At 39.7% G+C, this 27,864-nt stretch overlaps 1 protein-coding gene across 1 annotated transcript; it reads right to left on the reverse strand.

Moving 5' to 3' along the window:
* Nucleotides 1-241: 241 nt before the first annotated feature.
* On the reverse strand, nucleotides 242-27,330 carry sacm1la (SAC1 like phosphatidylinositide phosphatase a). Its single transcript, XM_053334989.1, has 20 exons — nucleotides 27,199-27,330; nucleotides 14,572-14,669; nucleotides 14,243-14,317; nucleotides 14,033-14,160; nucleotides 9,763-9,912; nucleotides 9,590-9,649; nucleotides 9,393-9,426; nucleotides 9,105-9,206; nucleotides 8,248-8,333; nucleotides 8,057-8,143; nucleotides 7,908-7,976; nucleotides 7,744-7,823; nucleotides 7,480-7,578; nucleotides 6,799-6,937; nucleotides 6,545-6,614; nucleotides 4,858-4,930; nucleotides 4,634-4,727; nucleotides 3,204-3,296; nucleotides 3,060-3,117; nucleotides 242-1,687 (listed from the first exon to the last, which is right to left on the reverse strand). Exons 1-20 carry the CDS (start codon nucleotides 27,225-27,227, stop codon nucleotides 1,551-1,553), a joined length of 1,761 nt encoding a protein of 586 aa, XP_053190964.1. The 5' UTR covers nucleotides 27,228-27,330; the 3' UTR covers nucleotides 242-1,550.
* Nucleotides 27,331-27,864: the final 534 nt, after the last annotated feature.

A 27,864-nucleotide genomic window follows, 5' to 3' on the forward strand; every position in this document is an offset into this window, starting at 1 on the left:
ACATCACCTCCAGAGTCTGGTGGGTCCTATCAAGGTCCTACTCTGCTATGGAGACACAACGGCTGAGAGGACGTTCATGTAAAGTTCCCACCTCCTACATTTTACCCAGAACTTCCTTAATGGAAACAGGACTACTCTCTTTAATAAATGTATTTAAGTAGCTATGCAGAGGGAAGCCCATTCTAATCCCACCTACAAAGCTCCAATTAGTCAATTGTTTCCCAAACCACTGAAAACACTGAATGAGCACCACACTGGACCTGTTTTAATCACTGAACATATCAGAGACATGTGTGGTGGAAGCAACCACAGACCCTCAATACATGTAGACACATCATCAATATGCAGGCAGATTATCTCATAGTTCTCCAACGTGAAAAAAACCCCCAAAAAACATGATGGTGAGGAAAGCACTACGCCCCTGCTACAACAGAATCATCATGCATACTCTCCCAAGTTAGATTCATAGGAAGACATATTATTCACTCTTACTCCACCTTGTTACATACAGATTAGCCAAATATTTATACTTCAAAACGAATGTTTGTAAGGCCTGGTACATTCATATTCATAATCTACATGTACATACTATAGAGAGAGCTCCATTCATCAGTTAGACACAACATACAGTATATGGTTCAATATGTGCATGTTTAAATGCCACATCTGACTCAGACTGTTTAGGGTTCATTGACATGAATCATCTGTTTGGGATGGATACAATTACAGTAAGTTGATTTAAAGCTGCACTAATCAATATATTTAAATGAATGAATTTAATGAGTGTGTGTAATGTGAAAAGGGTTATTCATGGTGTCCAACTAACAGAGCACCATCACCCAGCAGGTTTTTAAGCCTCTTTAAGGTTACTATTTTGGTTTGTAAATGTGCACTCATCAACAGCAGCAGCTCTGATACACACACTGAACACAATCTGCTCAGCATCCAACACACAAAGTTAGAGACTAGCTGAGACAGACCTTTTCCTCAGGCATTGATGGAGACCAAAATAAAAAGATGAATGGGATGATAATGTTGCTCTGTGTTTGCTAACATGTTCTTAATATCAATTTAACATGCTCATAATGTCAGATATGTCCCTGTTGCCTCCCTGTAGTCAGTTCAATTCATTAATGCAGCTTTAACTAGAAGATGTGTACCAAAGAAGAACAGAAAGATACTTTTGAATTAAGAATGGTAAACGAATAGGATCATTAGCAGTAGAGTATAAAAATTACAATTGTTGTGGAAACTGTAAAACGCTGTAACGGTTGCGTTAAGTGACATCACTGAACCTCACACTGACAACACCAACGCAGAGATTACAGTCTGAGGAATGTGGGAAATTAAATGTAAACCTTGTGCAGGAGTGTGTGTGTGTGAGTGAAACATGTCACAGACAAATGAACCAAAAACTGTTTGAAGCCTGGGGGAGGTATGGAGGCAGCAGATCAGTCTTAGAGTCCAGACCTGGAGAAGAAGATGGTGAAGATGACGAGGTATATGAGCCTGCTGGGCCCAGCTGCTCCTCACACACACATATACGATATTCAGTCCATCTTCTCCTTGTGAACCAGTTTGGGGGCGTCCACAAAGTCTTGGCCGTTAAACAGGATGATGGTGGCTGTGATGGTACTGGCGGCCCCCCAGAACATCACGTAAGCCAGAGTCTCCGTCCATGTGTCACCTGGAGGATAACACACAGTCAGTCAGGCAGCATATACACTCACATGAAGGCCCACCATTCAACAGAGGACAGTCTTTAGAGACACAAGCAGCTTTATCACAGCTTTTTCTGCCATCATCTCAATCCTTTGATTTGGTAATGCCCATGTTTACTGGGTCTAAACCAACGGTAGGCAAATAGTGGCCCGTGGCCCAAATTCGGCCCTACAGCAAATATATTTGGCCCTCTGATGAAAATTCTGACTTTCCCAAATCCCAATTATTGTCATATATCCTTGCTACATCTAATCCTGCCCTCACACCAGCAAAGACATTAAAACTGTCATACTATCTTAAGTCCAATAAACCTTCCAGAAATTAAAGTTTAATACGTGAATTCAACTACTTTTAGCAGTGGAAGAGAAATGCTGTGTTGATGATAGTTTCCCTTTTAGATAACATCTTTAACTGTGTTGTAAATCTGATTGATTCTTTAATGAATTAGAAGAAATAAACATATAAACCTGCATTTCCAATGCATCGATTAACCCCCCGTCCCTCCCCCCTGAAAATCCTGAAAATAGTTGAACCTAACTGTTGAGCCTTGGTCTAAAGACTGTAGAAGACAAAACTTCTGACATAATGTGAAAACATTTGCAAAATCCCAAATGAGGATATTTTGGTCTAAGCTCTAACCCAGGTTTTACATTTAAAGGCAGAAAAATGAAGAATAAACAAAAAGAACACACAAACAGAAAAGAAAAAAAATGAAATATTTATACCTACTAAACACTCATCAGTCATATGTACATGTATGTAAAAAAATATTTCAGGAAGGAAGAAGAAGAAAAAAGTTGTGTGTGTTTATAGATGTGCTTTTTAATCCTCCAGCTACACACAATGCACACAAGCAAATGACTGACGCTGTTATGTCAAAGCTTCCAGTGGTGAATGCTCAAATTCAGTCACCTGTCTCATGCATGCTTGTGTTTCACTCACAGTTATGAATGTAACTATGACCAGAAGCTCCATATTCTTCACTTTTATGAGAGTAGTTTCATGCATGTACTGCCAAAATGTGACCTACACAGCAGTACTGTGGCTGAACAGAGCCACAGATCACTGATGGAGGACTGATGCTGCAAGGCTTGCTGGAACTGACTCTCACACTTCCCTCATTTGACATAATTTGCTTGGAATTTTTATGGAATTAAATCCAAACTGTCCTGGCATTGCTATAAAAGTCAAAGAGCCATCATTCTCTAAATTGGCAACTGTTAAGATTGTATACATGAAATAATCTAAACTAAATCTTTAGGAATTAAATAATAAGAGCTGCTTCGTTAAAAAAACATAGATCCTGAGTGCAGATGGATGAAAAGAGAAGAACTTACCAGCCATGAGAAGACATACGATGCACATGGAAAACGCCACCAGCATAATGATGGGCAGCTGCAAAAAGAACACATTTCACTGATTATACTGACAGTCTAATTCACTGCTGCTGCTGGGAACAGAGAAAACACCAACATACTGACCGTGAGGAACTTCCAGTCCTTCTGCACACGAAGAGGAGTGGGTCCCTCAGACTCATCGACAGCAAAGTTACCCAGAAACAGGTCAATGGAATCCTAAAACACACAAAAGCACACTGACTCATGGAGCTCAACTTAGTCTGGCTGTCCCTGGGTGATCTGCTTCACTGAGCCTAACACTGTACATCCTGGAAAACCAGCATCATGACGTCTGTTAACTTTGGCTTTTCCTTTCCAGTTATGAGCACATTCACATTAAAAAGGTGGAGCTCTTTATTACAACAAAATAACCATGAGTGCAGTATGAAATAAGATTCAGTTCTAGTGGCAGCAAAAAGTGACCAGGTTAACCAGAACCTATCTAATCTGAGTAAAGATAGAGATATATGAAATGTATCCTTGTCCTAGGCATGCTCCACTCAACTATCCTTGTCTTAGGTCCTAGGCATGCTCCACTTAAGTATCCTTGTCTTAGGTCCTAGGCATGCTCCACTTAAGTATCCTTGTCTTAGGTCCTAGGCATGCTCCACTTAAGTATCCTTGTCTTAGGTCCTAGGCATGCTCCACTTAAGTATCCTTGTCTTAGGTCCTAGGCATGCTCCACTTAAGTATCCTTGTCTTAGGTCCTAGGCATGCTCCACTTAAGTATCCTTGTCTTAGGTCCTAGGCATGCTCCACTCAAGTATGCAAATGTCAGATCAATTGAGTGTGTCACCTGAAAAGCTATAGAACATCTTCTGTGTTGTCAGCAGTACACATTCCTCCAGAGATGCCATGTTAGTTTACTGCTATGGTCATTGACACAGTCTGATTATCTTTTACTAGTCTACATTGCCTCCCAGAGAACTGAAACTGATCCACCTGTGTAAAATGAGTAAGTTCATTGTTGTATTTTTGTGTTGGTTGGGTCATATGTGTACTGGAGCATGTTTATGGCCTCAATCTCCAAAAGATTAGGATGCAACTTGATCACTTGAAAAGCTCTGTTATAAAGAAATGTGTAGTTATTAAAATCAGGTGATATATCTTGTCTTCTTTGCTGCTAAATCCAACAAAAGGTTTGTGATGTTTAATGCACCTTTAGATGTGTAATCATGTAACTTTAGTGCATTTCGTTTACAGCTTCTGTATTTGTACATGATCAGCAGCAGTCACATTATGAGAATTTGGTCCTGCAATTCTGACACTATATTTCTGACTTTTGCAACAGGGTGTCCTTGGTCTCTAAAGCTCCAAATCGGTAATAAGTGGATCTTGTTTTGCACTGATTACCAAAGATTTCACCATGTTTCTCTCCCACTTCTCAGACAACCCAAAATCACAGCGAGTGAACGGGTCAGAGCTGTCTGAGCACACTGTGATGGAGGCTGAGCATTGTACTCATTCCTTAAATGATGATGTAGCTAAAACAACTCCTATCATGAACATCATACTTGTCTGAAGCCATCAGAGAAGTTGTTTTTGTAATAGCGGATCATGGAGTTCCAGCCATCCATCAGCAGCCCCCACCGGGTCCTCTTCCCCGTCCTGAAGGAGGAGACATGAACTTTAATAAAATAACAGCCATGATAATAATATTCACAATGATAAGACTGGAGGGGAAGTGCAGAAGATAACATGTCAGCTGACTGATGTGTGGTGTGAGGTGTTACAGTACCTGGTGAAGTCTGTTTTCAAGGCTCCAGTTCCTGCGTACTGTACAGCGCATGCATTGGCATTGTCAGCCCATGCTGGTTAGAGAGCACACACAGAAGAGTGAGGACACAGTTGCTGCTAGGGCTGGGCCATATGGATAACATCAAATATCACTATATGTTTGACCTAATACGTCGATATCGATATCGCAACAATATTGTAGAGATGACTGTATGTCCTTTCACAAAATATTTACACAAAGTGATTTTTGATAAATAATCATCAGTAATGTGGATATAATGATAAAGTGGGTAAAAGGCAAATAATAGAACAGCTAGAACAATCTGGTAAGTTCAGAAAATTACATCATACTGTGAGGCCGCCTTTAAAACCAGGAAAAGACGACTCTTATGCTGTATAATGATATTATAATATGCCAAACTAGCCAGTCAGTTAAACCTAGGGAGGGCAGAATAATAACAAAGTGGGTAAAAGGCAATTAAAGACTGTGTAAAGTGAATTCAGACATTTTCTTCTAAACACATTAAATAGGTCATAAATGTATTTCTAAAAAAAGGTGTAAAAAGCATTTCAACCATTTAGATATGAATTGTGGAGCTAGGCTTCACAAACTGTGTTTCAAGATTTCTGTGTTCAGGATTTAGTGGGCGGGTCTGAAAATCACTGGCGGTGATTAGCAGAAACCCGACCCTGCTGCTGTAGAGGTATAAATACATTCAGCACACACTACTACTACTACAGTCTACAGTTAGCCAGTTAGCTGAGTTAGCAGCCGAGTTAGCAGCAGAAAGCTCTCAGACGTAGCGTCCATGTTTTTGGTAGAGGTGGTGACTTTGATTGACAGGTGACACTTGGTAGGGGGCGGGGTTTCAGTGAACTCGGCGGGCACTCCCACAGCGTTTGGGAAAAGAGACAGAGACTGAGTATACTGGTTTTACACAACTTTGAAGCCTAATTTCATATATTTGGCGATTTTTTCAATCATTCAAATTTGGCAGGGTGGTTAAAGGATAATTACAATTTTTAACAACTTTCGCTTGGACGAAATTAGCTCCAGTGGAGCGCCGCGTACATCTGTATAATGAGAGTACACAGGGTACCGAAGCGTACCTCTCATAGATAACCTCTATGTCTGATCTGACATCATCTGAAATGACATCATCCAGATCAGAGGTTAGTAGGTCAACCTACAGACCCCGGATGTTGATAACATCCGGGGATAATAGCACTAACGTATCATAACTAAATATTGGTGAAATGAACTAGTTTCGTGGCAGATAATGCGTTATATAGAGGCTGCGCTTCAGTGCCCCGTGTACTCTCATTATACAGATATACACAGCGCTCCACTGGAGCTAATTTTGTCCGAACGACTCCAAATGACACCAAAGTTGTCTGGGTGAGTAAATGATCGCATTTTAGGTTGTAAAAAACGGAAATTATCCTTTAACAACACACTTTTCTGTGGTATGTCAAACTCAGAACACATATTTATTCTTACTTTACACAGACTTTAACAGCACAGCTAGAACACTAGGGAAAAACACCTATGCTATATCACGATATTACGATCCAAATTCTAAAACGATATCTAGTGTCATATCACAATATATCGATATAATATCGATATATTGCCCAGCCCTAGTTGCTGCAGTTACTAATCACAGAACACATGCTAACAATATTACCGTTCTTGTAGATCTTTTCAAAGTCAGCCTGCTCTTCAACCCGCTGGCCCACATTCAGAACCCCCATCCTCTGTGGACACACAGGCAGAAACACACGGCTCAGTACAGGTCTGCCTTCTCAATATGAGCACAACGTGGAAATCCATTCTTGGATGCTTCCCATAGAAAAGTTGAGTGAAGCAGCTATATTGGAGGTGGGAAGTACAACATGTGTTTGCGTGGGTGAGCTGCAGTGTGTCTCATTATGTGTGTACCTGCAGCTGAGACTGTAGGGAGCGTCGGGCCAACAGGCTCTGGATGACGTTGGTCCTGTCCAGACAGTCCATGCAGTTACTGCGGAATACTCCTTTCTGCTGGGCCAGCGTCTTCCCCTCAGAGTTCACCATGAAGTAACTACACACACACACACAGAATAGATTTGACTTGTCCTTCATTAGGCCTAGACTGGGGATTTCCCATAATGCACTGAGCTCCTCTCTGCTCCTCTCCATCTCTACGCATTGATGTCCCATTAAAGCATGTTACTAAGTTAGTATCTTCCCTGTAGTTTTGTGCTTTCTTGTCTGGCAAGTATCTCTGGACTATTATACTACTATTATTAGTTATATTTCTATTACTATTCTTCTTATTGTTTATATTCCTATTGCTGTTCATTTCTGTGTTTCTCTCATTCTTCTCTCTCTTTATCTCTCAACCGAACCGATCAAGGCAGATGGTTCTGCTCGATAATTCTTCCCTTTAAAAAGGAGAATTTCTCCTTATTAGTGCTGCTGGGTCTCTGTAGATTAAAGAGTATAGTCCAAACCTGCTCCATGTGAGAAGTTCCCTCAGATAAATCTTGTTGTGATTTGGTGCTATATAAATCAAACTGATGTGACCTGACTTCATGGTATACAACTAGATATGAGCCTGAGAGCAGCAGCTGGTGAAGTTACCCATAATCATCCTGTGTGTCAGCGACATCATCCACCAGGATCTGGAGACGGTCCCATCTCATGTGGCTGCACTCTTTGTGGAAGTCGAAGGCGATGTAACTGAGGATAGAAGAGAAAAGAAATGTGTATAGAGTGTTTTGCAACTCTCAAATGTGACCCTGAACAGTATGTAAGGGTTAAGTGGATTAATTAAAATGTCTATCTCACAAAAATAGATACGACACAGTCAATGTAAAACTCAGGAGGATACTGAGTGACACTTACTGAAGCATTCCATTGTTCATACCAGACACCATTTTGGCAAAGGCCTGTTCTAGTGGCTTTTCTGAGCCCTTCTGATTCACCTGTCAAAAAGAATACACACATTGGCTTCAATAGTTTTTGCTTGCATTTGCTTTTAGAAGAATCATATAAATGAGGAGTCTCACCAGGTTCAGAATGGTTTGCTTCCCATAGATGAGGAGCTGAGAGTCAAAATGCCTCTGGAAACCATCCAACTGTACAAGTTGTAATAGTGGTTAGTATCATAACGGTCACTGTTAAAACAAGCACACAGAAACTAGAAAGATGCTCTTACGTGATTGATGGTTTTGCTGATTATAGGTTTGGGTTTGTATTTGAGGTTGGGCCTCTGACTCCAGTAAAAAGGCATGGACCCTCGTGTCTATGGGAACAGAAAACATGTTATTTCTTACACCTCTCAAACTTAGATACATCTGAAGTCAATGCACAGAGAAGCGCAGAAGAAGCTGGGTATACATTACTCACCTGTACAAACGAAGCCTTTGCTCCCTCATACAAAACAATCTGCTCAGTCTCCACAAAGTTAGCAGCGTGGCCTTCAGAGTCGATGCCTGTGGGGCAGACAGCAGAGCAGCAAACATCCATGATCCCTTCCTACAGCTACTTCCTCAGTGAAAACCACCACAATGAAAACAATGCTACGGCTGCCAACTAACATTTATTTGTATTATTCATGAATCTGTAGATTAGTTTTGAGCATTCTGAGCAACACTCCAAAACCCAAAGACAGAAGAGCACATACTTCATATTTTTATTTCATCAATATAATGAAACAAATAATGCATCTTTAGAATTGTTCATTCATTTTCAGTCAATCAACTAATCAATTAATCAACTCATTGTTTCAACACTTAACATAGTTCAAATCCCTGAATGTTAAAAACAAACTGTATGAAACACACACCCAACTTCAAACTTCCATTGACAAAAATGGGAATGGTGTTGCATTGTTAGTAAAGCAGACACCAGGTTTAAAATGTATCTTTCTGGTTATACTGCATCAACTTTGATGCTTTTTTAAACTGTCAGTCATGACCATGTTATAGTAGTGAAATGCTCTTTTAGGAAATAACCTTTAGTCCCTATGCTGTTGAAGCTTGACCTGGTGAAGACATTTGTGTCTGGTTCCTCTTCTTCCCTCAGGTTGGGTTTAGTATAATAATTGAAAACACCATAACACTTTACTCCTTTTCTGTCAGCAGTGAGGGAATGTAAAGTGTATTTTTAAATGTAACCACTGTTCAGAGCTAGAGATATCAATCTTGACTCACACACCACCACAGAAACTGTGTGTGAAGAGTAACTCCAGACTGTGTTTTTACCTCTGACGTAGTATCTGACACCAGCACGAAAGCAGCTTCTCCTGGATATGAGGATCCACTCAAAGATCTTCCCATTTATACGGCATGGCTTCATGACAATGACTGGACCAGGTGGGTCAAGGGGTTTAACCAAAGCACAAGAGTGAGATCTATCATATTGTATCTTTTAACAGGCTTTAACTTATTACAATGGTTGCTGTTGTTTTCCTGCTTCTTTGCACTTTGTCAGTTGTTGTATGTTTTTTTATGTTGTGTAATTCAATTCAGTTCAGTTCAGTTCAAGGATACAGCCATGGACAACAGGTAGCGCAAACTTGTGAAGCTGTGGAAAAATAGAGACAATTAATGTAAGATAAATAGAATAATAACACTAATAGTAATAATACTAGTAATAATAATGATAATAATAATAATAATAATAATAATAATAATAATAATAACAATAATAATAATAATAATAACAGTTGACAGTTGTATATGTTTACCTCTGGCTGTGCAGCCAGTTCTCTCAGCAGATTTCCATTCCACATAAACCTCTGATCCGCCTGAAAACAACAAGCAATATGACTGATTCATCAACAGGTTATCATCAGTGGAAGAGGCAACACACGTAGTAGTCACTCAGAGCTTCTGTGAGGCAGAATATCAGATCCCTCACCCTCTCCAGCAGCGTCATCTCCTGGAAGTCAGGGCTGGTGTTGGCCAGCCGCTGCAGTGTGTGTGTCAGGTCGTAGTCAGTGCAGAAGTAGAAGCCGTCTGTAGTCAGCACATTGTTAATCATGGACAGGAAGGTCTTATTCTCTTGAGACTAAAGAAGGACAGAAAAAAAATAGCCTTTTGAGTTGCGTGGAAAAGTCATGATGATGCACTTTACAGAATACCAGGAAGTGCACACTCATATGTTGTACTGTTGTGTTAAAGATAACATTCTGATGCAAAAGAGGTGAATACTTTGAATACATTTTGCATGGAAAATATGTTTTCATTTAAAGGAAACAAACACACATTTCTCTGTGTTCTACTTTGTTCCTTTTCATTACTACTACTACTACTGTTCTTTTTTTATTTTCTTCCTCTTCTGATTTATAACCATTGTGTGTGCACAGTGTGGGGCCTGAAAGAGGCGTACACTACTTCTTGTGAAAAAGTTGTTATCTCTAAAACAACCTTGTGCAAACCTGTATGTAAACTCTGACCTATGCATACAAACATTATGGAGACAGGGAACACAGCAGCAGATGGTGAGGTGGTGAACTGAAGCCAGATTGTTTAATAATCCTCACACATTTATATCAAACTTTTCTAACTAACAAAGATCCACATTATCATAAACACTGATACCAGCAGTGTTATCTGGACTTGTACTGTACATTTTATTGACACCAGCACACTTCTGCAGCACCATATTTGGTTACCATCACTTTAAGCTACTACCTCTAATGGCTCCTCGCACATCTGCTCATGATTTCAATGTTACTGATATTCTAAGTGTAATATCTTAAATATTATAATTGTGATTTATATGTTTTATTATTGTCCTTTTTATGTTCTCATTTTATTTTCATTAGTTTTTTATTGTATGTATTTTGTACTTTTGCAATTATTTAATTTTAAATGTGGAAATATAGGGTTCTTATTTTAAAACTCACAGAACTGGTGCTAATCAGCTAGCTGCAGCTGATAACATCTGGTAACCAGTTGTCATTTCAGCAGAGAAAACTGATGATCGAAGAAGGGTTAGAAGGGGTGACACGCAGAAAGGTTTGCCAGCCGGGACTGGAACCAGGGTCGGTTGCGTATATGGCATGCGCTCTTAAACACTTGACCACCTGTGATGAGGAATCTGTCATTGTTACTTCTGTGCAAATACATGCCTCACTAGAATGAAAAACTTCTCATATCAACAGTAACTAAGAGGGGCCTGGACTTTATGAGGGGTCAATTTAGGTCTCATTCAGAGTTTTACTTCATGGATAGCTTTTGTTGATGAGTAGTGTAGTACTTAGTGTACCCTTCTGCCAATCCATTCAGTGTTATAAGGAGGAAAGCAGCAGCAGGGCTACAGCGGTGCCTTTACCTTCCTGGTTCACCAGTGACTGAACTTCTAGACTAGTCTGTATTTGCTGCTAGTGTATAAAATGATTGAAAATGGATTGTTTCCATAATATTTCTACTTAGCATGATTCATACATTTTCCAGTAAAGGCTCTTTGAATCAGTGTACCATGAAGTGAGGCAGCAGCAGATTAATAATGCACTGTCTGCTTCACTGAAATCAGATAGCAGTGTAGTTACAAACAAAGATCTTGAAACATGAGGTCTCACTGGATGCCACACACACACACACACACACACACACACACACACACACACACACACACGAGCTGTCTAAAGTTCCACTCAACAGTACTGAGCACGACAGTCTTATCTATGAGTGTATTAGACTGTAGCAGTGGCCTGAGAGCAAGTATAACCAACCTTTGACTCACTTTTTTGTTTCGAGTCTTGGGAGGTTTTGCTATTATTCATGTTTTATACATCTGAACTTGAACTTGAACTTGCATTACTAAGTGTAATTTACACAAGCCAGCTGATTGAGACCTACCCTCTGTGCAGTCACTTTACACTGTGTTTAGGACCTGTTTGTGAGGTCAATCAATGGAACTGATAACATTAACAATGACTGTTTTCTTCAAGTGTCAGAGGAAGCCATACTGGTGAAGCATCATGCACCACACACCTGGGTCAGAAATGTGGAAAAACTACACAGCCATCATTAAAGTTATTTATTGTATCTGTGCTTTTCCTGCTTTGACATATCAAACTGGGTCTGTCCCAACACATAGGGCCCTATCTTGTGGTCGGTGCACAGCGGATGGCGCGCATGGCGCATGTGTCTTTGTTAGTTTCCCCCGGCGCAGTTGCCATTTTCTCGCCCTGCGCCCACATTGTCTAAATACCATTTTTCCGCTGTTAAAATAGCAAAAGTGGATTTGGAGCCGCCCCAAAGGCACTTGCGCCACGCCCTTCACGCCATGCGTTATAAATCGTTAAAATAGGGCCCTTAATGTGCATTCTTGTACTACCAGGTAGTAGACAGCTGTGTTCCATATATGAAATATATACACTAACAAACATGCAGTTCACTTATTAAACACCTAATGCACACTTCTAAACACTTCAAAGCAGTATTCAGAGCCTAGTGTATCCTACAATCCAGTTGTTTGCATTACTGTGTCTATAGGTTCAAAACATATCATTAAAATAATATTATGTTATGTGTCTTTCAGTAATCCTGTGTGTTTCTACATCACATCACTATAGTGCTGTGTTTCTCCTCTCACCTTGTGAACCTTTGTTTTATTTGTAATGTACTCTTATCTGATTGTAACAGTAACACTGTTTGGTTAGTTAAGACAAAGTGTGCCATGTACAGAGAGTTCCAGTCAGCTCTGATAGCTCTCATATTCTTGTGGTCTGAACAGCTACTTTGCATTGTGGGACTGTGGGGTGACTTGCAAATACTGTTAGTGTGGACATCAGGATGGACCCAATGTGTGCTATATCACCACTGACCCACATACACAGTTGGCACAACCTCACTGTAGACACAAAATAAAGACAGCTGTTGCCATGGCAACCTGCTACAGTGAGGTCCCTGAAAGGAACTTATCAATATAGATATGTAACAGTGATAGCTGCTCAGAGCCTGAAGCAAAGAAATATGTTGCTTTGGTTTGGACAAGCAGGACAATCAGAGAGAAACAACTGTCTGACCAATCACAAGCTGACATCAATCAAATCAATATCCCTGTATTCATCATTTAATTTTAACTTCTGTTATGATTTGGTATTATATCAATAAAAATGGATTGATTGATAATTTTCAGTTTTTTGTTGCTACATTTCCTCACTGTAAGAGCCAGTTCAGAAGTCTCATTCTTACATACTACATATGTGGCTGGTGTTGTTTTACCCTACCCCCATTCATCAGCTCGCTCTCTGAGGACAAATATGCTAATGACTGCACTAATATGCTGTCTGTCCCATGCACCTGCCTACATACTAGGTATCGTTTCAAAAAATGACTAAACCATTACCAATCCAAGTAGCCTTAAAATGATACTGATACCAACTGAGTACTTCATTAGATACATTACACATGTAGGTCTCTGTCTTTTATCAGTGGAACAGTGTGTAGTGTAGACACACTTTAGAGTGTTTATCTTGGCTGATGAACTGCTGAGCACGCTGACTCATATTCACCATGACTTCACCACCATAGACAGGTTGTAGCTACTCTGGCAGTGGGCCAATCACATGTCTCATTAAATCGAAGAACACTTGCTTTGATTGGCTGTGAGCAAACCCATACAAAAAGTCATATTTTTTAACTCTGGGTGCAAAAAGGATAGATTGTAGGTATAGTTTGACGGGATACTTCGATACCTTCAAAGTATCGGGTACTGATACCCAGACCTACTAAACGCCTGTCATGATGGAGCTTTTTGAGGTGTCGCCCCTCATCTATGAAATGCTCTGCCTGCACCCTCACAGTCTGCTGATTCTGTAGATTCCTTTAAAAAACAACTAAACACCTGCAGCATTCTATATTTTTTATTCATTGTGCATTGTGTGTTTCAGTTTAACACTTTTTAATCATATGTCTTTGGTGTTCTCTTCATTTATTATGTTTTCTTTCTGTTTCGTATGTTGTTGTATAGCTTGTGACCATACTACTATTTTGTAAAGCACTTTGTGACTAATATTAATGATAAGGGCTACAGTGTTCAAATGAAATGTACTTACTTCTTTATAAGGAACAAGGTAACATTTAAAAAACATTCGTCTTCATGAGCAGATCAATGTGAATATAAAACTGTGTGTCTGGTACAGAGGCAGGTGTAGGAGGTGTTTAGATTTGCTGACCTGGATCTCAGACAGATGCAGCACAGTCTTCTTGTAAGAGATGATGTCAAAGTCGACTGCCTTCCACACAGCATGACCCATGAGGCTGCCCACGTTCCTCTTCCTGGTGATGACGATCAGGTACATCCCTGTGTGGTGTGGAGAGGTCAGTCACAGCTGCTGTCTGTTCCACTGTTCCACTGTTCTATGCTTTAACACTGCACTACCTACCTGCTACCAGACGGATGGTTCCCATGATGCCACAGATAGGCCTGGTGACCGCTGAGGGAGGAACATCCTTTTTCCCTGACAAAACAAAACACCACAATTCAAGCTGGATTCTCCACTTCCTGCTGTGTCCTTTAACTGAAATATCAATATTCCACATGAACTGAAACCATTTATTCCTTCTTTTTTAGTCAAATATAGTGTCACTGTGTTATTTAAATGTATTGTTTGTAGTTTAGTAGGTTTGGTGTACGACTTATAGACTGACAGAAAACACATCTTCTTTGTAGTGTCAATGGTGCAAAGTCATCTAACATTCTAAGGCTTTCTACCTGTGAGGGTCATCTCATTGGAGACCCTGTCAATTGCCAGGACAGCATCAGCCCCCTCATCACAGGCCTCGATGAAGAACTTCTCTGGGGTTGTGTGCCTGGGAGAGAACGTAGGAGATGTTACAGTTTTAATTAGGGCCCAAGCCATACTGGATTGTTGGGTCTGATGCCGATACCGATATTAGGGAGTAAAACAATTCTGATAGATATATAGAACAATGTGCTTACATATACATAAACGTATATTTATTGCAATGGTCCCTCAAATTTGGTTACCAAACACTTTCGACAAAGATATGTAATGGAGGAATGATGTTTTACAGTTTAAGAATAAATGTAATAATGTAACTGTAAACTTCACTTGGAATTTAATATGTATATATTAAACATGAATTAAGAAAAGGATACATGGATACATGGATACATGCATACATGCATACATGCATACATACATACATACATACATACATACATACATACCATACATACCATCAGACAGCATAAACATCACTACTAATATATCATCGGTAGGCCAATATCGGCCGATAATACTGGTTGATTGATATTGGTTGGGTTCCTGCTCTGATCCCAGACTGTGCCACAGATACAGCTTTGTGAAGTTACTCTTCTCCAGCTGTGAGAGCAGCTGGCAGCAAACAGAGTGAGAGGTCAAATGATGCAATGAGCGTTACATCACTGTGTCTGCTTTGTTACACAAAGTTCAACCATTTACAAACTGTTGAGTGTGATAAGAATAGAATACAGACAATATAGATATTGTAAACTCTCAAATAGTGTCTTGGCCATTAATCCTCCTCAAATGCACAGAGACCAAGACCTGTATGTGATATTTATTTCTTCATGTGTTCCCAGCTTGATTTGCTTTTAATTCAAGCTCAATAGTTCCTCCATGTTTACATGTTGTCTTGCTGACTTGAAAATAATTCCCTCCCAACTATTTCTCTTTTAATACACAAATATTTCCTGTTGCCAACACTTCGCAGGTTTTTAAAAAGGAGCTTTTAAGCTGCCCTCAATGATACTCAGCACTTCCTGCACAGATAAAAGACCTCGAGAGGCTCAATCTGATGATATCTGCCTTTCCTAGAAATCACTGTAGTACATCTGCAGGAAGTTTTACTGATAATAACTTGACAAGGTTCCAAAAACAAGAAAAAATACAATTTAATTAGTGAATGAAAACAGTAAATGTATTAAAGGACAGGTTCACAATTTTTAAAGTGCTTTTCTAAAGCAGTAGTCAAGTGTTCATATAAACAGTGAAGAGGTTTTCCTCTCTGTAATCATTCCTCCTGTTCATATTGACTTAGGACTGGGCAATATGTGGCTCAGGAGGTAGAACGGTCGTCCTCCAATCTTCCAATTGGAGGACGACACTTAACCCCAAATCACTCCCGTTGCTGTGCCAACGGTGTATGAATGAGAATGAATGGTTACATTCCTCCTGATGAGCAGGTTGGCACCCCTGCCATCAGTGTATGAATGTGTGTGAATGGGTGATGTAAAGCAAGGTCGTAAAGACTAGAAAGGCGCTATACAAGTACAGTCCATTTACCATATGTGAAGCTTCTATGAGTCTTCAGCAGTGTGAGTTAATGATATCTGACACATTTACAGTCTTTTTAGCATCAAATTCCCTCTTAGTGTTTCCTGTTGAGCTGTGGTGGAAGTATAGTAAGATTTGACTCAACTTTTAAATACATGTTTACACAGAAGGAAGTTCTTTTTAAGTTCTCCCACTTAAAAAGATGAGAGGCCTGTAATTTTCATCATAGGTACACTTCAACTATGAGAGACAAAATAAGAAAAAAAAAAAATCCAGAAAATATTTATTTCTGATTTTTAAAGAATGTATTTGCAGATTATGGTGAAAAATAAGTATTTGGTCAATAACAAAAGTTCATCTCAGTACTTTGTCATATACCCTTTGTTGGCAATGACAGAGGTCAAACATTTTCTGTAAGTCTTCACAAGGTTTTCACACACTGTTGCTGGTATTTTGGCCCATTCCTCCATGCAGATCTCCTCTAGAGCAGTGATGTTTTGGGGCTGTCGCTGGGCAACACGGACTTTCAACTCCCTCCAAAGATTTTCTATGGGGTTGAGATCTGGAGACTGGCTAGGCCATTCCAGGATCTTGAAATGCTTCTTACGAAGCCACTCCTTCGTTGCCCGGGCGGTGTGTTTGGGATCATTGTCATGCTGAAAGACCCAGCCACGTTTCATCTTCAATGCCCTTGCTGATGGAAGGAGGTTTTCACTCAAAATCTCACGATACATGGCCCCATTCATTCTTTCCTTCCTTCACACGGATCAGTCGTCCTGTTCCCTTTGCAGAAAAACAGCCCCACAGCGTGATGTTTCCACCCCCATGCTTCACAGTAGGTATGGTGTTCTTTGGATGCAACTCAGCAAGTTGAGTTTTTACCAAAAAGTTCTATTTTGGTTTCATCTGACCATATGACATTCTCCCAATCCTCTTCTGGATCATCCAAATGCTCTCTAGCAAACTTCAGATGGCCTGGACATGTACTGGCTTAAGCAGGGGGACACGTCTGGCACTGCAGGATTTGAGTCCCTGGCGGCGTAGTGTGTTACTGATGGTAGCCTTTGTTACTTTGGTCCCAGCTCTCTGCAGGTCATTCACTAGGTCCCCCCATGTGGTTCTGGGATTTTTGCTCACCGTTCTTGTGATCATTTTGACCCCACGGGGTGAGATCTTGTGTGGAGCCCCAGCTCGATGGAGATTATCAGTGGTCTTGTATGTCTTCCACTTTCTAATAATTGCTCCCACAGTTGATTTCTTCACACCATTGCTTACCTATTGCAGAGTCATGCTTCCCAGCCTGGTGCAGGTCTACAATTTTGTTTCTGGTGTGCTTTGACAGCTCTTTGGTCTTGGCCATAGTGGAGTTTGGAGTGTGACTGTTTGAGGTTGTGGACAGGTGTCTTTTATACTGATAACGAGTTCAAACAGGTGCCATTAATACAGGTAACGAGTAGGGCTGGGCAATATATCGAAATTATATCGATATCGTGATATGAGACTAGATATCGTCTTAGATTTCGGATATCGTAATATCGCGATATGTCATCAGTGTTGTTGTTTCCTAGTTTTAAAGCTGCATTACAGTAAAATATATTATTTTCTGATCTTAACAAACTGTTGTAGCTGTTCTGTTATTTACTTTTTACCCACTTTGTCATTATATTCACATTACTGTTGATTAATTATCAAACATTTCATAGTGTAAATATTTTGTTAAAGCATCGACAGTCATCTCTATAATATCGTTGTAATATCGATATCGTGGTATTTGGTCTAAAATATCGTGATATTTGATTTTGTCCATATCGCCCAGCCCTAGTAACGAGTGGAGGAAAGAGGAGCCTCTTAAAGAAGAAGTTACAGGTCTGTGAGAGGCAGAAATCTTGCTTGTTTGTAGGTGACCAAATACTTATTTTACCGAGGAATTTACCAATTCATTCATTAAAAATACTACAATGTGATTTCCTGGATTCTTTCCTCCCATTCTGTCTCTCATAGTTGAAGTGTACTTATGATGAAAATTACAGGCCTCTCTCATCTTTTTAAAAGGGAGAACTTGCACAATTGGTGGCTGACTAAATACTTTTTTGCCCCACTGTATGTTCACATCTAACCATCTATGTTCACGTCTAACTATCTATGTTCACGTCTAACCATCTATGTTCACGTCTAACTATCTATGTTCACGTCTAACCATCTATGTTCACGTCTAACCATCTATGTTCACGTCTAACCATCTATGTTCACGTCTAACCATCTATGTTCACGTCTAACCATCTATGTTCACATCTAACCATCTATGTTCACGTCTAACCATCTATGTTCACGTCTAACCATCTATGTTCACGTCTAACCATCTATGTTCACGTCTAACATCTATGTTCACATCTAACATCTATGTTCACGTCTAACCATCTATGTTCACATCTAACATCTATGTTCACATCTAACCATCTATGTTCACATCTAACCATCTATGTTCACATCTAACATCTATGTTCACGTCTAACCATCTATGTTCACGTCTAACCATCTATGTTCACATCTAACATCTATGTTCACATCTAACATCTATGTTCACGTCTAACCATCTATGTTCACATCTAACTATCTATGTTCACATCTAACATCTATGTTCACATCTAACATCTATGTTCACATCTAACCATCTATGTTCACATCTAACATCTATGTTCACGTCTAACCATCTATGTTCACATCTAACCATCTATGTTCACATCTAACTATCTATGTTCACATCTAACATCTATGTTCACATCTAACCATCTATGTTCACGTCTAACCATCTATGTTCACATCTAACCATCTATGTTCACGTCTAACCATCTATGTTCACGTCTAACCATCTATGTTCACATCTAAACATCTATGTTCACATCTAACATCTATGTTCACATCTAACCATCTATGTTCACATCTAACCATCTATGTTCACGTCTAACCATCTATGTTCACATCTAACCATCTATGTTCACATCTAACCATCTATGTTCACATCTAACCATCTATGTTCACATCTAACATCTATGTTCACATCTAACATCTATGTTCACATCTAACAATCTATGTTCACATCTAACCATCTATGTTCACATCTAACCATCTATGTTCACATCTAACCATCTATGTTCACGTCTAACCATCTATGTTCACATCTAACCATCTATGTTCACGTCTAACCATCTATGTTCACATCTAACCATCTATGTTCACATCTAACCATCTATGTTCACATCTAACTATCTATATCCAGCCAAAACATTGTTTCAAGTTCAAGTCAAGCTTCACATCTGTTTGGATGCCAAGGAAAGTTGCTGATGAGAGCACACTGACTCTGTAATAACAGAACAGCTGCAATGTAATGACAGCTTTTGCATCATGAGTTGATGATACAGTCTGTGGAGTAGATATTTTTTATGGAGTAAAAAAGAGATGCTTTCATCAGACCACAACCAAAACACCCTCTTCCTCAAACAGAACAGTATTGGCGCTTTTCCACTACACAGTTCCAGCACGACTCGGCTCGCCTCGGGTTTTTTTGTGTTTCCACTAGGGATAGTTCCTGGTACCTGGGACTTTTTTAGTACCTGCTCTGCTGAGATTCCAAGCGAGCCGAGCCGATACTAAAATGTGACGTCGACAGACTGCTGGCCGCTGATTGGTCGCTGGAAGAGTCATGAGCCGTCCCACACAAGAATCAAACCCGGCATTTTCAAATACCGGCAACAGTGTCACAGCCATACGGCTCAATTTTGTTGCTTCGTGTGTGACAGAAAGCCACATACAACAGCAAGTACACCATCACCGCCATGTCCTCCATTGTTTATGTGTTTATGTCACGTATAAAACAAAGTCACAGCAGTTTTGCGGAGCCGTGCTATGAGTAGGTACTTCTTTGTAATGGAAAAGGTCGTTCCTGGAACCGAGGTGAGTTGAGTTGTGCTGGAACTGTGTAGTGGAAAAGCGCCATATCATACAAGCTGAAATACAGTTGGGAAGCAATAGTGAAGAGATGAAATTATTACTAGAATAGTTTAGAGAATACCTAAGTGCACAATGTAAGCATATGTTCAGGAGCACAGCAAATAGAGCCAGTGTTTGTCAGTGTATTACAAGCCTTGAGTTGAACATTTGAACACAATGTCCTTCATAAAAGGCAGATTAGCTTCATGCCTAACTACCTCAGATCTGACCATATGTTTACCCCCACCATTCTCATCAACACAATATATCTGAATGACAGATGTGCATTTAAATTTAGAAACAGAAGAACCAATTGTTTCAAACAGTACTGTAAGGTGAAACATGGCTGTAAGAAGGGTTTTTATGCCATCAAAAGAAACATTCCCATTAACATTCCAATCAGGACCTGGCTCGAAATACTAAATTCAGTAATAGAGCCAATAATGTTACATGGTGGTGAAGTGTGGGGTCCGTTAACCAGCCAAAATATGAACAATACTCTTTAATTATTCTAATTCAGAAGCGAGCAATCACATTTTATAAACCCCTCCAATGTAGTGACCCCCACTCCTGCCACTACAATGTACCAGTATAAAGGCTTTCAGTGCCAACAGCTGAACAAAGGTAAGAGTCTCCTCTGCCAGTCGCTCCTGAAGCTCTGCCCACACACACACACACACACACACACACACACACACACGCACACACGCACGAACACACAAAAATCTGGCCCAACCACCATCATCTCAAAACAAAATGAAAATAAAGAGTACATGGTGGCAGAACACCTGACTACTGTGACTGACAGTAACCTAAGGAGAATGTTGCAAATGCACAGACTGACAGTGTTCACTTTGTCATGAAAGAGGAGACAGAATAGGGCTGTTTCCACCGCAGGAACTTCGGGGTAATTTTACGGGGGCCGTGGCCGTTGGTTCGTGTCTCCACCGCAGGAACCGCCTCCAAAGGACAGGGTTCCCGGAACTTTTACAGGGGCTAAGCGAGTCCCTGCCTCGAAGTAGTTACTCAGAACAGCCCAGAAAAACTCTTGGATGCTGCTTGGATGAATACTCAAAGCGGGAAGTGGCGTTATAGAAAGTCACCTTCTATTACACTGTGAGAAATATAAGGATCTGATTCTTTGACTAAATAATAAATAATATTTATTGTGAGTTTATGTCCCTGACCCTCAGAAACGGCCCTATCTATGTGAAGAGACGAGTCAATGTGCAGCAAGTGAAACAAGCTATGATATTTGTATAATATTGCATATGTATCACTAATCATCTGTCAAAATTAATTTTCTGTACTGTTTTTGCAATATAGGTTTCTGATCTGTCCTATCAGTGGTTTGAGTTGTTAATTGGTCCTGCTCTCTCTCTCTCTCTCTCTGCTTTAGTGCTAGCTAGCTTTACCTTCAAAAGTCTGATGAGGTTTGTGTGTTGAATGTTTTTCCTCCATGAGGAGTTTTCTTGATCACGCCTTGTTGTTTTGCACCTGGTAAAACTGCCAGACCAATGAAGTCATTTTAGCGGCATATGGATAAATTGACTTGTATGTTTTGTGTCATGTGATCAGCTTTTCCGACTTGCCTTTATACAGACCGCTGATCAAACTATTCAGAACATATGTCGGCCAATAATGATTGGTGGCTGATCAATTGGCGCACCCATAGGTAACAGTACAGGTCACCCTCATCACTGACATTTGCTCCTGGCTTGTATGAGCACCTTCAGGTTCATCATAATGTCCAAGAGCTCACTTCTTCCAGCAGCTGTATTAAACTGACTTCAAACTGCTCCAAGCTGAGACATGCTCCTCAAACACAACAACACTCCCAGAATCCTACAAAGCTACCACACCTGTTAACACTTCAACCACTCCTGATGGGATTACAGAGGATCAAAATACAACACAACTATGTGATGTTTCATAGCAAATGAAGATGTAGACACACAGAGAGCTGTTTAACTCAGCCTATGAAACACAACACAACTCAAGCAAGTAGTGACATGTGATGTCCCTGTTGCCTCGTGTAATCACCTGAGCCCCAGTAGAACTCCAGCTGGGTCCTTTTGTCATGCTCTCCTCTTCATCTTTACCCATTATTCCTTTCTATGTCTCTTTCCAACTACTGACCAAAGAAGGGTTGTAACTAAAGGTTATTTTCACTATCCATACATCTGTCAATTACTGATTAATTAGATGACATCCTCAAATGTCTTGTTTTGTAATGACTAACAGTGCAGAAATAAAAGATGTTCATTTTACTGTCACAGAGGACTAAAGAAAGCAGGAAATCATATTTAAGAAGCTGGAATTTGAGAATATTTACATTTTCTTTAACCCTTACATACTGTTCGTATTCTACACCATCACAGTATGTTCCCCTCATAAAAAGTGTCTATACCCAATTTTAAACAACAGATGTGTTTAGAAAGCATCAATAGTGGATCTGACTGATCAATAAATGTGATTAAACCTTGATTCATGTTTCAGAGAGCAGAGAGAGTGTATGTTTTAGCTCCTATCACACAATATCATGTCCTATTTGACCTAAGACATGAAAATATAACATAGCAATAATGATGGAAATGTATTTAATGTAAAGTGAAAATGAACTGTGGGGTTTATTGTATAATCATTAGAGCCATCAGTCTTCACTGCTACATCATAAAAAGAATGATTCAAACTATGAACTATTCATTTAACATAAACACTAGGGGTGGGACGATATGCTTTGGTCACAATTCGATTGTATCACGATTCTTGATAATTGTGATTCGATATAATCAATAATTGCATTTTTTTTCTTTCTTAAAAAACTAACAAGTTGAATCATACACTTCTAGAGATGATTAACCATGAATGACATTCTCATAAACAATGGACATCAGTCTGTGTCAATGTAATGAATTGTTCAATAGATTAACCAATATGTTTTTAAATAATAAGTAAAGTGCTCTGACTACTCAGTGCTCTCTGAAGTAGTGTTATGTCTGATAGCTTTAATAAAATAACATACACATGTATGCTACACATAAAGAGGTATTTACTGTTGTTCAGTCGAGCTGAGCTGTTGGAACAATAAATAAAAGATAAATATTAATAATGGTTTATTTTTGTAGTTACCAGTTTTACTTTTTCCATCAGTAGGCTTCCATACTAACTATGTGTGCTAGATTCCCCTGCTGCTCTCCTCATCTCCTACTGTTGACTGTGAGATCTGAGCAGGTAGAAGCTGATAGTTCACTTACTATAACCAGGGAGCACACTGCAACAAGGTTAATGATCCACACAGTAACATGATATCATTGATATGACGCGCAAAAGCCATAGGAAACCCATTGTTTTTTGTGCATGTGCATACGTGCGCAGGATGCAGCACACACTTTCTAGTTTTATGTAGTGTGAACTGCTCCTACACTTTAGAAGATTTAGGTGCGATTGGTCCAGCAACACAGATCTATCAGGACGCTGTGCTCTCACACGTGCTGCATTGATAGTCACACACACGCACACGCACATGCGCTCAGTCACTCTAGTGCATGCTCTTGCTTGGTTGCTCCAGACTCCGGGAGATTGTGTCTCTTTTGCGGGCGTCATGGAGCCGCTATCAATATGCTGGAGACTCACAGGACGTCCAGGAGAGTTGGGTTGTCTGCTTTTATCCTCCCCTACTTCAGTAGCTTATGAAGGAAGGGGGCAGGTTGTGTTATGAAGCCTACACCGAAGCCAAAAGCGAAGTTATATGGTTAACTAGCTGCTAGCAACTTCTAATGAAATCGAGCAAGTGATCAACAGATTTAACATCAGGTTACTTCAAGTTCAAGCACAGTCATTTTTGTAGCGGTGCTGAGAAGGTAGTGCTGTAAGGTAATAAAATAAAACACTTGGCCAAAATAGAGCCTCTAAAATAAAATAAAAAAAATCGATTCTGGGGTGAAGAATCGATTTTTAAAATCACCCCATAAAAATCGCGATATGTACATGAATCGTCCCCCCCCACCCCCACCCCTAATAAACACATGTCAATAGATACAGAGATCATTTGACCCAGAACAGACTCAATGGACAAACATTTGTAGCACCTATATAAAAGTAGAACATTTTAAAATATTTTCATTTTAGTGCATTTTGGGTCACTTTAAGAAAAGTCACCAAATTCCAAAGGTAAAAGACATTTGGGGTGTTTTTACAGTTGTCTAATGTCAAAACGGATCAAACCTGACCTGGACAGTATGTAAGGATTAAAAAAAAAAGAAGACTCAAACCGATCAATTATCAAAATAGTTAGTGAATAATTTAGTAGTTGTCAACCAATCGATTCATTCATCACAAAGCAAATAAGGTAATCTGAGAGAATGTATTGATTATTAAGCAGCTTTCCTTCATTCACTATGTTACATGGAGCACACATCATGGCAGCAGCTTTCCTTCATTCACTATGTTACATGGAGCAGACATCATGGCAGCAGCTTTCCTTCATTCACTATGTTACATGGAGCAGACATCATGGCAGCAGCTTTACTTCATTCACTATGTTACATGGAGCAGACATCATGGCAGCAGCTTTACTTCATTCACTATGTTACATGGAGCACACATCATGGCAGCAGCTTTCCTTCATTCACTATGTTACATGGAGCACACATCATGGCAGCAGCTTTCCTTCATTCACTATGTTACATGGAGCACACATCATGGCAGCAGCTTTCCTTCATTCACTATGTTACATGGAGCACACATCATGGCAGCAGCTTGAGTAACACTCAGCTTTAAATCCCTGCAGCAGAGAAATGTGACCTCCTGTTTGGAGCTCAGGGTGATGTAGGGAAACACTCAGCTGCTGTTGCAACACAGCCACACAGACATGCTATTGTTGTTCATAATCTAGACCACACCAAGACTGCCTGTGATACATCAACACACAATGTACCATTACTGAGTAGTACACAACTGTTAAAGGGCCACACTCAAGTTTAGGATGTTTTAACCCATTTACTACAAACTGTGTGCACTTTACATTACTTATTATTATCCAGACCATGACTAAATGTCAACTTTTGCTTCATCCAACATTTAAAGAAACAACTGGGTTTAATGTATCTGTCTGTGGCATCAAAATCTATTTGCAGAGACCTGACACTTTCTTAAATTCATCACAGTAGTCAGTTGTGTCAGTGCAACATAGGGCTAGGTGATATGGGCAGAATCAAATATCACAATATTTTTGACCAAACACCTCAATATCACCTAATATTTTGACAATATTGTAGAGATAACTATCAGTGCTTTCACTAAATATTTACACACTGAGTTAAATATAAAAACAGATATCAGTAATGTGGATATAACGACTAAGTGGATGAAGGCAGATAATAGAACAGTCTCTAATAATCCTGAGTACCTATGAGATGTAACTGTATGTGTATTCTACTGAACTGTCACAATACAGCTACATCTCTAATGTGTTCTCAGGATTATTGAATATTTTCCATGTAAAAGAATTCAATAATCCTTCACTTACTCCAACGTGCAGAAAGATTATTCTAGAGCACAAGTAACACCTTCATTGTCAGTGTATTTCTCCCTCTCTCTTTCTTTCTTTAACACTTTCATGTTGCTGTTATTCTTGCCCCTCCATCTCTCCATCACTGCCAGTCTTCACAGATTCATCACTTCATCAATCTCATCAGCCACCACACCACCAGTGTCTGGACTCCACAGGGGGATTTCACTGCTGCTCAAGACTGATGTCTCCCCAAAATCTCCCTGTAGAGTCTCAGTGCCACAGACTTTTGATAAGACTAGTTGTCAATATTATCTGTACAATTAATAATTATCTTTGCTTCATACACTTGTCTCTCCTGATTGAAATAGTTTTGGACAATCAGGACCAACATGTTATTAGCTACTGAAACACACTGAACTGTGATCCCTAAGCAAAGCCTTGAACTGTGTGTGTACCATTACCCTCTCGGTACATATTGCTTTTAAGCAGGGGTTCAGGCAGAGCTGTTGCTAAGATTTCATAAATCCCTTGACCACATTATGTCTTCATATGTTAAATAGTCTTTCATTTTTTAGATAATGTTTTCCATACATTTCATTTTAGGCACAATGGTCTAAACGTTTCAAAGCAGCTCTGCAATGCCAGAAATGCATTCAAGTGAAGAAATACAAAACCCCCATTATTTAAACTTGTGTTAGTGCTTAGAAGTGACTGTAGAAACATACAGAATCAGTCTTACAAACACCCCATGTGAACGTTTATATAACAGGATCACTGCATCCTTTAGAGAGAGAGAGAGAGAGAGAGAGGAAGTGTGTGTGTGTGTGTGTGTGTGTGTGTGTGTGTGTCTGTGTCTGTGTGTGTGTGAGAGAGAGGAGCTCTCTCCATCCTAACACACTGTCAAACCCCTGAAGGTCCACAGTCACAGGACAGGTGGAGTGAAGAACTGGTTCAACTGGGTAGTTCACACTTAAATGAGTTCCAGTATGTTAACCAGGGTGTGTCTGCAGGAGTACAAGGCGCTGCCAACTTTCATAAAAGTTCTAGCTAACGTTTAATTACACCAAGTCAGTGTTGGTTTGAATGAGTCTTCATGAGAGTAAACTAAACACCTTACGTTTTAAAAATGGTCGTCATAAAACAACAGTCATATTGTAACCCTGCATAGAGCTGACGATAGTTCCTTTCTAGCATGATATAACTGACGTCAAACCCATAAACAATTAACCCTCTATTGCTAGCTAAATAACTTACTGCCACCATGTTAGCACTAACCGGCTCAACTCCTCATTTCGGCTGTAAGTGAGCATAGACATAAACACCGTGTACAGTGTCTACATAATGATGCAATAAAGACATATTCTTCATATGAATGAGTGTGGAGTGAAACTTGACTGGTTGCTGCTCCTCCAGCCGCTGTGTCATCTATCAGTTAGCTCATCGCTGCTTCTTAACTTCAGCTCCTGTTTCTCTCTCTACCTTAACGCTGCCTCCTGTTTACACTTACAAATAACAAGACGGCTTTAGAAAAACGATTAACTATATTATATGTACTTACAAATTGTATCTCTCGTAGGCGGTCGCCATCTTCGCTCGGTCTACCTGACCTCAGTGACGGCAGCAGAGTGTGTGGAGGTTGCCAGATGGAAGTTAGAGAACTGGTTTAAAAGCAGTGGAGCTTCAAATGCAGCTTTTCATTCCAACCTGGCAACCATGAAAGGCGTGACGCTGCCTGCTATTTGTTGTTCGGTCCGGTGGTTTAGTGCTTCCGTGTGTGTTTGGAATATTCTGTATATTGATAAAGACTGGAACGGAAACATGGCTATTATCCAGGATTTTTATTTGTTTCAAATTAGATGCGAGAGATGTCTTAGAAGATATCGCACAGATGTTATCTGTTTATTAAATGTAGTAAAACACTTTGTTCCTTCTGTCTCCACACAGAAACCCAAACTTACTGTCTTAATTTCCCACTTAAATCCTGACTAACTGGACACACTTAAATCCAAATCTTTGAAAACTCGACTCTCATGTAATGAATGAATACGATTTTATAGTATTTATTATCTGTAAATATTATTTGTGTTTAATTTTAATTTTGTTTATGTTTGCTTTTTTATCTTGATTTCTTTATTGATGAATTATGATGTGAACATACATTGCTTTGTTACTATTTCTGGTAAAACTGTTTAAATTTAATTGTGTAAATAAAGTTTAAATAAAA

The sequence above is a fragment of the Scomber japonicus genome, chromosome 15 (genome assembly GCF_027409825.1).
Source record: "Scomber japonicus isolate fScoJap1 chromosome 15, fScoJap1.pri, whole genome shotgun sequence".
Taxonomy (NCBI): Eukaryota; Metazoa; Chordata; class Actinopteri; order Scombriformes; family Scombridae; genus Scomber; species Scomber japonicus.